The sequence below is a fragment of the Lytechinus pictus genome, chromosome 2, assembly GCF_037042905.1.
Source record: "Lytechinus pictus isolate F3 Inbred chromosome 2, Lp3.0, whole genome shotgun sequence".
NCBI classification, from domain to species: Eukaryota; Metazoa; Echinodermata; class Echinoidea; order Temnopleuroida; family Toxopneustidae; genus Lytechinus; species Lytechinus pictus.
Genome location: NC_087246.1, coordinates 47,270,750 through 47,283,828, shown reverse-complemented (window position 1 = coordinate 47,283,828; position 13,079 = coordinate 47,270,750). Strand labels below are relative to the sequence as shown.

Below are 13,079 nucleotides of genomic sequence, written 5' to 3'. Positions count from 1 at the left end.
AAATTTATAACATTCTAAAGTTTTGCTTAATTTCACTAAACATTTATATGCACATCCTGGCTGGTATGCAAATGAGGAGACTGTGACGTCATCCACTCACTATTTCTTTTGTATCTTTATTACATGAAATATGAAATATTCTAATTTTCTCCTCATTGTCAAGGGAGAAAACGATTAATTCCTCCCTGAACATGTGAAATTATCATTTTTTAATACTATATGGTTCAGTCAAACTTATTGTCAAATCCATAAAAAATGAAATGTTGTATAATTCAAACAATAAGAAACAAAAGAAATAGTGAGTGATGAACATCATCGCCTGACTCACCTATATAGTTGTGCATATCACTGTTTTGTGAAAAATAAGCGAAACTTTAAAATGTCATAACTTTCTTATTTTACATCCGATTTTGATGAAATTTTCAGCACTATGCTAGTTTGATTTTTCTCTATTCATTCAAGTGAGCATTTTCCTGGGGTTGACTTGACCTGATGCAGGGGCATGGGAACGATTTTCAAAGGAGGGAGGGAGGGAGGGGGGCTGGTTTTGAAGAAAAAAAAACGACAATCCCAGCACCCCTGCTTCCTAGGGCCATGAGATGATCAGTTTAAGATTCAAGGATTATATTTTTCGGTTAAAGGAGAATGAAACTCTTGGAGCAAGTTAGCTTTTGTGAAAGCAGAAAAATCAAAGAATAAGATCAACAAAAGTTTGAGTAAAATAGGACTAGCAATATAAGAGTTATGAGCATTTGAATGTCGAGATCACTAATGCTATGGAGATCCTCCCATTGGCAATGCGACCAAGATCTATGATGTCACAGATGAACAACTCTCCCCTTTTGGACACTGAAAATATACCCCAAAACATCTCTTTTTGCTCATTCTAATAATATGACAAACGATTCATCAATGATATAATGTTGTGAAACCTCTGTACTTGTCCTCTCATAAAGAAAACACTTCACCTTGTGATAGACTCTATAAAAGTGAGAATATAAGTGAAATAAGTGCTAAAGTAATGAGGGAGTTGTACGTGTGTGACATCACAGATCTTGGTCGCATTGCCAATGGGAGGATATACATGGCATTAGTGATCTCAATATTCAAATGCTCATAACTTTCTTATTATTCATTCAATCTTCCTTAAACTTTCAACAATATGTTTCTTTGATTTTTCTCTTTGATATGGATTCAGCTGGTTTCAAGGGTTTCATTCTCCTTTAAGCATGTTAAGGAGAGAGGCAAAGTAAACCTTTCATCCATTTCTCCACAATTCATTGATTTAATTATCATGATGAATACCTCGTTTTACCTTGAAAATTGATTGCGTTGAGGAATTATTAACCACGTTGAAGGAGTGTAATGGATTTCGAGCAAAATTTTAATTTAGGCGTCGGGCATAATTTATCGCTGGATAATTTTGACGTATAGAAAACTGGGATGTCGCTTATGACCTTTGAATCACCAGCGATAAAGTACAATCAAAAGTGCATTTACAGCGTCATTGATTGGCTGAAGACAATCAAAAGACAATGATTCATGCAAAATTATTATAGAAATATTTATTTTGTTGGGGTTTCACCCTAGTATATATATTCATTCAGATTGGAATTGGTCATGCTGATTAGATGATCAAATTTATCCTTTGTTTTCATCAATTTGCAATAAAAAAGAAGGCTAACTATACCAGTCTAGTTAGCTTTTAGAATTTTAATGAATAAACAATTGTACCAGGAAACGCAACAACTACCCCCAAATCATATAAAAACTTCCGGGATAGACGGTTATAGACCTTTCTCTTCATGACCGTATATGGAGCGGGGTAACTTTTTTAACTGAACATTTTCACAAAATTCACCAAAAGTGTGCACCAAATCTTTCAATTTCTCTATGGAAAATGAAAAAGCGCCCCAATGACATACTCTGCGTACATGGCGTATATATGGCAACGTTTCTCTTCGGTTGTTCCAGACGTTTTTTTTTTTTAATTCTCTACTAATCCACGGTGTTATATTGTGTGCCTTTGAATATTTCTTGCAGACAGGGTCTTAAATGACGCTTTATAGTACGCATGCTGTTCATCATCAGCATGCTAGTCATCATCAGCATGATAGTCATCATCATCACCATCATCAGCAGCAGCATCCGCATCAAGTATGATCGTTTAAAATAAACTTTGCTTGATTTTTTTTTTTGGGGGGGAAGGGGTGCAAAGTTTTTACCCATGGTGAGAATGCGGTGTGACGTCGTCGTTTATAGCCCCAATCCGCAATAAGATTTACTTCACAAATCAGTTGATATGATGAAGACTAGTGGTCGAATGTGACTTTAATCATAGTATTCAGTGCCTCTGTCCTTGTTATTCATACTTCGCAGGAGGACCAAGGAGACATTAACTTTTGAAGCGGTCTTGTGCCCAGCTCTCTATCGATAATGACCGACATTGTGAAATAAAGCGCCCTTTCCAAGTATTATATCATTTAGTATATTAGGCCTACTTGAAGTTAAGTTGCCATGGTTTCAGAGAGAGGGGGATGTAATTCAATCGCATCAATTTAATCATTTCCATCTAATACTCCGCTTTCAGCATGTTCAGTAGACCATCATTTATAAGTCATTATCTTAATTATAAAATGTGGTTGTAAAAGGGTTTGCCGTTTTCACGCTTGAACGGTATTGAAGTCATTCCATATACGGTTTTGAGACAGTGGCCGAACTAAGAACTTGTATGGGGTTACCTCCCACCCGCCCTTTAAGGACGTTCCACAGTTAAAGTGAAATCCATGTCATTTTCACCAAACTTTGCACATAGATACTTTAGAACCTTGATATTCGAAATATGCAAAAATCAGCATAGGTCCATGTGCTTGATTTTTTGCTATAGAGCTTCAAAGTTCACCCAAATTGATGTTCTTAAGAATTGCGCATTCAAAAGAATTTGGCATTTTTAGACCGCCCAAGGTAACTACAATGAGTTTAAACCTCTATTACTCAGTCAAAATACACGAAAAAGGCATCAAATTTCGCAAGAGAGTTAATAATTGTGTCGTTAGAATGGAGAATCTATTTATAGTGCTATTTGTTTGCAATTTTAAGTTTAACAGCACTGTCAGTTCTTAAAAATTGCGTAAAAGATAACAAACTTCCAATCTAAAAAAATGTGAAATTTCAGTAACAAACTACAAAAGTACAATAAATGCTGCACTTTATTCAAAATCCATGTCATTTTCACAAAAATTTGCAGAGTTGTAGACGACGGTATACCTAAGAGGTACAAACATTACAAAATAGGGGTTCATGTGCTTGTTTTTAAACTATCAGCATTTTTATTAGAGCAAATGTGCTTTTTAAAACACCAAAAATGAGCCGAATGCTTTGTATCTATGTGAAGAAAAAATCAAAACCACTCTACCATTTATTCAAACTGGGGGTAATATTCGTGATTCTTGGCAGCACTGCAGAGTGAAGTATTTTGAAATTGTAGAGAATTTCTTTTTTGAATGATCCATGGAATAATTCAATTTTTTAGCTTCATGAAATAACGCATCGGATCTGCAGTTAAAGTGCAGAAGATGAGAAAAATCAGCTCATACCCGCAGCTAATTAATCACCTGTTCATCCATTGTGACGTCAGCGCGCAGAGTGTAAACTATGCGCAGATCATAATGCGCAAAAACATAACTGTGGAACGTCCTTAAAAGGCAAAATAAAAGAAAAAAAAAGAAGGGGAAGCGAAGGGAATAATTGCCAAACAGAATAACTTTCAGGTCATTATAAATAACAGATTTCCTTCGCGGTTTTTTTTTCAGCTTTCGGTTAGCGCTTGCATTTATTGTTTAGTTATACATATCGATGATAATGAAAGAAAAATGCTCAAAATGCTCAATTTTCAGGTCTGAATGCATGAAATATACAAAAATATGAGCTCGCGCTTTGCGCTCCCATTATTTATCTAAGTCTTATAAGAAATTAACGTTAATTATTTCAATTGAAAAGACAACGATATAAATGTTTTGCGATTTTGTGTCCCAATTATGTTGGGACTATTATTATCTTTTGTCACTCCCATGATAAGGGAGGCGCGATAGCTCAGTAGGAGGCGCGATAGCTCAGTCGGTAGAGCGGGGGTTTCGGATCCCGGTGACCCGGGTTCGATTCCCAAGTGGTGCGCTAGTGCCCTTTGGTAAGGCATTTATCCTCATTACCAGGTCCCTCGGAGAGGACCTTAAGCCGTTGGTCCCCTGGTTGCTTGCTCACAGGCATTCGTGCTTTCTTAGCAGTCAGGTAAAACAACCTCGGTATAACCTCGGTAACCTCGGTATGACCTTTTCTTTATATTATGTTCAAACCTTACTCTGTGAATATACTAATTTTTGTTGTTGCAAATATCAAACGGTTTTTATACTCATGTGGAAATATGGTCTGATTCAATTTTGCTTTATGCATTTGGCTCCGTTCATAAATTCTTACAAAGGCCGATATCCATGGACAGAGCATTGAGCACGTAGTGGTCCTCAAAATAGATCATTTGACATGATGAAAGAGGTTCGTCCCTCTGGACCCTCGAGAACGATTCCAACCCCTTCTTCACCTTTACTTTACGTCATGCTTTTTAAGTACCTTTGCCTTCTTGCATGCATGTGGAGATGCTGCTGAGGAGAGGGGATGGGGGTTGTTTGTGAGATACTGGGAAGAGTCAGTAGATATTTCATGTAGGCTCCACACCCTACTGCCCACCTATACATGTAGACACGATTGAGTTCATTGGCTTCACCACCTCCTCCTAAACCTATAAACAGATAAAGCACTCGTAGTATTTTTATTCACTACATCGCTCGAGACACCCTATGTCTGAAGCCAAATACCCAAATCCGAACCCTCCTCATGCCTTTTCAAATATTATTTTCACCTTCCGTTATAGATTTTTTTTTAGGTTTAGCTGAAATAACCATTCCGTTCATTTACGTTTGTGTTACAAAGCTGTCGATTCTTTTGGTTATGTTTTTGTTGCGTGCGGCTTGTTTAGATTGTATTTTTGTTGTTGCATGCTTTCATTATTTTCGTTATTTATTTTCTCTTTTCGTTACTTTCGCTATTACAAACGAACACGATCTCATCCCATACATTCCCGACCTTTCGTTGGAAGAACGCGAACGCTTATTTACGACGTTAGTTGATTTTAGAAGAGACTTTTGGGCCCGTCGTCATGGTCTTAAAACTCTGTCCTGCAAATCAAATTGTGTGACATGAGATTTTTTTCGTTTCGCATCTGGAACGGAAACATTCAAATTGCGTTTCGTGTGCAAAATTCTGGTTGCTACTATGGTAACAGCGATATATCCGATTTAGGACGACTTTCCAAATCCACATTTGGTTCCTCCCAGAGCTCGAGAGGCCGCCCGGGGGGCCCACTTTCATTGAAGAGTGGATACCAGGCGCAACAACGCGTAAAAAGGGAAAGAGTGGGTAAGTACGTTACGTATAGGCCTATGTAACGTTATAAAGGTGTCAAAAACGATGATTAAAATACTGAAAAAAGGGATATATTTCCAATACTTGTAGGGTTTCACAAGCCAAATAATTGTTAAAAGATGCATTTTCATAATCTGGAAAAGACTTGCTTCCCTTGTTTAGGGTACTTTTCGAAACCCCATGGTCGTGCCTGGTATCCACTCATCAATGGAAGTGGTCCCCCCGGAATTTGAATCTAACCCCCATTTCTGGGGAAAGTAAAACATAATACCCTTTACATCGTGTGCTAGAGGCGTATCGTTTGTGTAGAAGGAGTGAACAAAAGAAACAAAAGAAACCCGCATGCAAACGTATTGCATACGCTGTGTACATATGCGAAATGGGTTCGGCTAGAGAGGTGATCTGACCCATGGAATCAATTGCCAGAGATCCACCAATAATCCACATTCGATTCGATGGACTGTAATGATCTATATCTAAGCCTTAATTTAGTAAGTTTTTCCTCACTCAATATGTACTCGATTTGTTTGAAAAACCACTTTCTTATCCATGTCATATTCTATTTTAGGTCCTGCATTTCGAATATCTCCAACCATCAGTCGTAATACATGCATGTATGGCGCGCGGGTGTCGCGGGAAATAATTTTGCACACGAAAAGCAGATCTGTAGGGCCTGTAACCCCCCTGTAACACAAATCTTAGCATTGATTGTAGAGCAGTTTTCTACGTTTGATTCTATTGACTATAATGTACAATCAATCTTAAAAATCAAGTGTTTGATTAAGCGTCAACTTTTGTGTTAGGGAACCCTAATATTAGCGTCCGTGATGATTGCGAAAGGTGGCAATTCTGAAAGCAATACTGTACAAATATTCACACCACCTCATCCACTAATTCTATTAAAGGTCAAGTCAAGCATAACGCTGAAAATTTCATCGAAATCGGATGTGAAATAAGAAAGTTACGGCATTTTAAAGTTTCGCTTATTTTTCACAAAACAGTTATGCTGAACTCAGTGGTATGCAAATGAGAGATTAGATGATGTCCCTCACTCACTATTTCTTTTGTTTTTTACTGTTTGAATTATACAATATTTCAGTTTCTACAGATTTGACAAAAAAAATCACTTGACTGAAACACCATATTTTTAAATCAAAGATCTAAACAATAGTATTGCACCACGTGCATAAGATATTCCATTCGGATACATTCGATCATTACATAGAAAACAATTTCACCCGTGTATCAGATATCCATAGGTACGATACTACAAATAGTAATTTTACTTTTGTTTTACCAAAAGTAAACGTGAAGGTCATAATAGGTAACACTTTTTATTTTAATGGCATCCAATTGTGGAATGCTCTTCCTAATCAATTAAAAGCTATTACAAATTTTCCTCACTTTAAGAGTGCATTAAAGAAGCACCTAGAAATGGAATCTACTCGAGAACAGTATTACAAGTAAAAATCACACATTTTGTACAGTTGGTTTTTAGTATTGTAGATAATGTAGGGTATGTTAAAATATAAATCTTGTTTCATATAAGGTAGATTATTGTTTGCTTCAGGTTTTTGAAATTTATTTGATTGATGGATATGTCTTTTTTACCATGTTGTAGTATACTTGTCGTAGTTTATACATTTTGTTGTTACAATATATTTATGATTTATGCTGTCAATAAGACCCCGTTGAAAATAAGCCTTTCGGCTTTCATGGGTTATTCTGTCAAGATATTATTTTCTCTTATTTTATCTCATAATACATGTGATTTTCCTGACGAATAAAATCAATCAAACAATGGTAGATTCACATGTTCGGGGAGGAATAAAACTTTGTTTCATATGACAATGAGGAGAAAATTTAAACATTTCGTATTTCAAGTAATGAAATACAAAAGAAATAGTGAGTGAGTGATGTCATCAGTCCCCTCATTTGCATACCGACCAGAATGTGCATATTTACTGTTTTGTGAAATTAAGCGAAACTTTAAATGGTCATAAATTCCTTATTTTACATCCGATTTTGTTGAAATTTTCAGATTTTTTCTGTTTTTATTCAATTGATTTTTTGCTGTTGAGGTGAAGCAATGCAAATTTCAAAGCATTGCCAAAAGTTCAACCTATCATCTTGATTGAAGGAAACTTGCTTCCCGGCCAGAATGACCCGTTAAACCAAACAATTGCTTATTTTCTTATTTTGGCCAATATATTTTATTTTAAGTAGAGACGAATGTCACTGACCAAGATTTGACACTGAAATGAGGAAAACGATGGGATAGAATAATCATGCAATGGTCAGATGGCAGTTCTATTTTGTACAGTGTCATCCAAAGTGAAAAAGGATCCAGAAACCATATCCTGAATATCTTCGAGTTTTATGCTCATTAAATTAATAATAGCAATAACTGGATTTATATAGCGCCTTTTCCATAGGATACAAAGCGCTGCTTACATTGAGATAAACCCGGCAAATTGCTTAACATATACAAATTATAGGGATTAAAATCTGTACTTACGCAAAAGTGAACAACTCTGAACCCGGTGAAGGGCTAGACCAAAAAAAGGGAACAGAAAATGTGACCATCCAGACGTCTCCTCCACCGCAATCAAAGTAAGGCTTGGTCCAGTAGCCATCGGTGATATCAACAAAGTGCATACTGTCCAAAACGGGAACCTGTGATTGTGATGGTAGGGGAAGATCCTCGCTCACATTGGATTCAATATCAGCGGTTACGTTCTTGACTCGGGAAGTAGGTGTGTCTGTGGCCAAAGCATCCTTGGTGATATATTTTAGTGGATCTGTGGTGCCATTGTGTAGTCCTATCTGTGTGGCTACCTGACTTCCCAGAGTTGACAATTCTGTGGAACTAAGATAATACGAATGTGTTGCAAGAGCGTAGGGTGTGGAGAACTTTTCAGAAGTCATGGCTACCCCAGGAGTGGGAGTGTGATTAACAAGGGATCCCAACGTATTCTCTAACATGTCTAAAGAGGGGCTCTCGGTGCACCGTTCGCATAGAATGTCTGACTCGGGCGAGCTAAAAACATAATCATTATCCTGAAAAGTTGAGCTAGTTGTTACTGCAGACGACAGGCTAAAGGTGTAATTTCTGAAGGACGTAAAAGGGATGTGGAACCAATCGGTTTCTTCCATGGTGTAGTTATATCCGATTGAGAGATCCTTTGCAGTAATTGCATCACATGGATCGGGAGCCCGGAATGCATATGGGCAGAAAAGGGCAAAGTCGCGATAAAAACTCGTTTTGAACGCGATAGCTGATCCGAAGACATCTTCATGGTTCTGGACGTTTGCAAGGACCAGTGAGTAAAGAAGATCCTCGTCTTCGGGATGGATACCCCGGATGTGGTCGCCTGTCCTTGAGAAGGTCGTCAAGAGATTTGCAGTATTGACTGCCACATTGGCTTGCATAGTCCAACGGTCTTGGTTGTACTGGAGATCGAGAGACGGTCCGAACGAGCAGTTATCTTTCTGCCTCGCTATCTCTTCAACATACTCTAGCGCCTTGGTGACCGGATCCACCTCGGACGACACGATGTTCTCCAATGGAAAGACGATGGGTAACCGTGAACCAAACACCAATGCAACCGACACCCATAACATGTACATAGTATCGAATTGAATATAGACAACATGACCAAAAAAATAAAAATCCAGGTGGCATCTACTTTTAAGTGTTAAACATAGTACTGCCTAGGTTATGCATCCCCGTCGACCTGCTCAGTCTGCTGTTCCGCGAAGCGTCTGACGATTGCCATCAGGTAAATAACAATCTGAAGTGAGCATCTTCGCAGAAAAACAGCAAAAAAAAAATCTCCCGCTCTCTATCATGCTTACATTGAACAATACCGGATTCTGTGAGAGAGCAGCTGATTTAATCCTCTGAGAGTTCGATGAATGCAGTATCCCTGCTCCAATTTACCCGTAATGTCCGTCGAGATCACAATGCACTATCAGAATTACTTTCTAATTAAGACAATATACCTCCTATTGCTGTCATCTGACTAATCACAAGCAGCCCTTGTGACCATCTAATCATTACATCTCCTTCTCGTCTTCACAGTGATCTAACATGTCTAATCAAATTATTTACAAGAATACGATCAGATTTACTGGCCATGCTTGGTGTCTAGTGTTATCAGCGAGAATGACTACTCAGCTCATTAGTCGGTCTATAAAAACAAAATACTAAAGGTTAAAGCACTGATCAAGAGGTCCGACATTATTCATACACCATGTTCGCGGTGGTTTAATATGAGTTTGTAGACTTAGTGCGTATATACATTATCAAGGTGCAACATGTACATGAGACCGGCATGAGACTCGTAGGGACGATGGAAAAAAATTAAATGAAGCTGAGTGGTATGGCGTCAAAATGAATTAGTTAAGGAATTAGAGGAAGCTATATAAAATCAAGAGATGAGAGAATTCAAGAATTGTCATGATTATGCACGTTGTATGCGTTATATGAAGAGGAGGAAGAGGAGAAAAGGCGAAAGGAGAATGATAAGGAGAATATGAAGTACAGTACACTCTTAAAAAACTCTAGTCACTTTTAACTAGACACTCGTCAAATTTGACTACATATTGGGGTAAAAATAGGCTCTTACTAAAATCTTGTCATTTCACTACATTGACTAGAGAGACTTGTAAAAAAATGGCTAGAAATATTTAGCCAATTTTCACAAGAAACTGGTCAAGTTCGCTAGTAGAATGTGATCTGACAATAGCACTAGTTTTTTTTTTGACATGGTCATTCTAGTCAAAATGTAATTTTTATTACAACATTTTATTGCACATCATCGTAATTAATTCCAAATAGAGATTTAAAAAAGTGTATTAACAGGATCTTACTAAAACTTTTAATAAGTTCTATCACAAATTCGCAATATGACCGTGTATATTTATGTCGCCTGACAACTGTGTGCTCCCTTTTTCAAGCAGCAAAATCAGGTCACAAGCTACCTGCACGTGCCACCTTCATTATTACATCAAGAGAAACAGACAGCAGACAGGGAAATAGAAAAAATTCACCTTGAAAAGATTTATTCAATTACTGAAAAGTTATATTCGTACAGTTGCAAGAACTTGATGAACATTGAAATAAAAAAATACATATTGTACAACAACTGAAAATTGAAAAATTGTTAAATTAAACGGAAATTGTGTCACTCTTGCCTGGGACCAGAAATTCACATAAATTCGTTCCGAAAATTTGTTTCTCTCTAAATTCTTAAATAAGTACCCGTCACTTCCATTACCTTAAATATAATACAATTCCTTTGCACAATGGCAAGATTGATTGATTGATTGATTTTATTTGTCAAGAACATCACAGGCGATATGAAATACAATGAATCTAAAAATACATTGACAGGATAGCCCATGAAAGCCGAAAGGCATATTTCCAATGTGGTACTATTGATAGTATAAAACAATATTGTAACAACAAAATGTATTGGAAGTACTGGAACATAGTAAAAAGACATATCCATTTATCAAATAATTTTCAAAAAACCTGAAACAAGCAATAATCTATACCTTACATGAAACAAGAATATATTTTAATATATTAATATTCTAGAAACCAACTGTACAAAATGTGTGCTTTTTACTGGTAATACTGTTCTCGAGTAGATTCCAGTTTTAGGTGCCTCTTTAATGCACTCGTAAAGTGAGGAATTTTTTTAACAGCTTTAACTTGATTAGGAAGAACATTCCAAAATTGGATGCCATTGAAATTAAAAGTGTTCCCTATATGACCTTCACGTTTCGCTAATACAAAATTAAAATTACTATTTTTAGGGCATCCTCACTGGCGATTCTCTCCCAAGGATAAAGCGTGTCGGTTGTCAAGGATTTCAGGGATGTTAATAATAATAATAATAATAATAATTATGATAATAATAATAATAATAGTAACAATAATAATAATAATAACACTAATAATAATAATAATAGTTCATGGCATGACAGCGTAGACGAACATGGAGCACAAATTTAGATCAAGCATTCTGTACTCTCTGCAGTCAACCCAGATCAGCCTTACTAATTCCACCAATAAGAGCATTGTTTGAAGTTCCAACCTATACAGGTATATAAAAGGAAAACCAAAGTTGTAATCAAGTAGCACAATTTGCATCAGTTCAATACCACATGACAATTGATTTAAAACCACCTTACAAATATGGATACACATGTATATCATAACCAGGGGCGTCGATCCATTTTTCAGATGGGGGGCAAAATCACGAGTCATAAATCAACATTACAAAGGCGCCCGATCGCACAAAACAGAGTCTGTCCTTTTTACCTCTGCCATTTTTACCTCTGCCATTTTTACCTCTGCCATTTTTACCTCTGCCATTTTTACTTCTGCCATTTTTACCTCTGCCATTTTTACACCGATCCTATTTATATGTATATATTTGTATATGTGTATGTATGTGCATATGTACATATGTATGTATGTATGTATTTGTATATGTATGTAGATGTATGTGCATATATTATATACGACGTTGTTGTTACATATGTTATTATATCAGTTATTATATCTATACATGTATATGCCCATATGTCCATATGTTGCTCCCTCTATACTATTGATATGTTTCGTTCGTTTTTGTTAACATAGAACACATGAAGAAGGCCTAAGGCCGAAAGCTCGGATTAAATTGTGGTCTATCAGCAACGTCAAATCGTCTTCTCATTTTTTCGCTTAAGTATTTGGTACAAGACACAGTAGTCATGTTAAGGAGTAGATGCCTGTATACATTTATATATATATATATATATGGCAAAGGTAAAAATGGCAGAGGTATAAATGGCAGCGGTAATAATGGCAGAGGTAATCATGGCAGAGGTTAAAATGGCTGAGGTAAAAATGGCAGCGGTAATAATGACAGAGGTAATAATGGCAGAGGTTAAAATGGCTGAGGTAAAAATGAAAGAGGTATAAATGGCCAGTCTTAAGCCCCATGCCAAAAAATCAAAAGCCCCTCCATCATGTACAGTATATTAAATAAGAAAGGTTCTCAGAAGAAAATTTGAATTATAATGTTGGCCTGATGGAAACGGTAACATTTTTAAATGATACTGTAGATCTTCTGTACCAAATTGATAACACTTGAGTTGGTATTTCTTTTTTTCCCCAAACTTACATGCACAGCATTCTCATGTCAAATCGCTCTTCTAATATTCAAATTGGAACCACACTTTGGATCCCAAGTATTGTAATTAATTCATTACAGGGGAAATTCACACTGACATAAAGTTTATTATAGAAATAACAGAAAATAATTAAAATGATATTGGTGAGGGTTTTAGGGAGTCCATCAAAGACTTATAAAGCTATTAGAATTTTATATTTTAATGGTGACGTCATTTGCGAGCAGTTTTCCCCATATATGGTGTAATAAAAAATATCAATGAAATGTCATTTTCTAAAAAAAAAAATGAAAATGGTTTTTATTGTACCTTATGTATATCAACTTACGAATCATTTCACATCCGCTCCTGGAAGATTTTTTTAGCAATCATGAACCACTGATTAAAAATTGAAAGTATACATTTTGGTGCAT

At 36.4% G+C, this 13,079-nt stretch overlaps 1 protein-coding gene across 1 annotated transcript in view; it reads right to left on the bottom strand.

The window, feature by feature from the left end:
* The window catches only part of LOC129278698 (metabotropic glycine receptor-like), a 36,061-nt gene extending 26,416 nt beyond the window's left edge, over positions 1–9,645 (bottom strand). The window contains exon 1 of the mRNA XM_064094967.1: positions 7,994–9,645. Within this exon, the coding sequence (XP_063951037.1) occupies positions 7,994–9,105 (1,112 nt within the window). The 5' untranslated portion in view covers positions 9,106–9,645. The remainder of the gene's footprint in view (positions 1–7,993) is intronic.
* Positions 9,646–13,079: the final 3,434 nt, after the last annotated feature.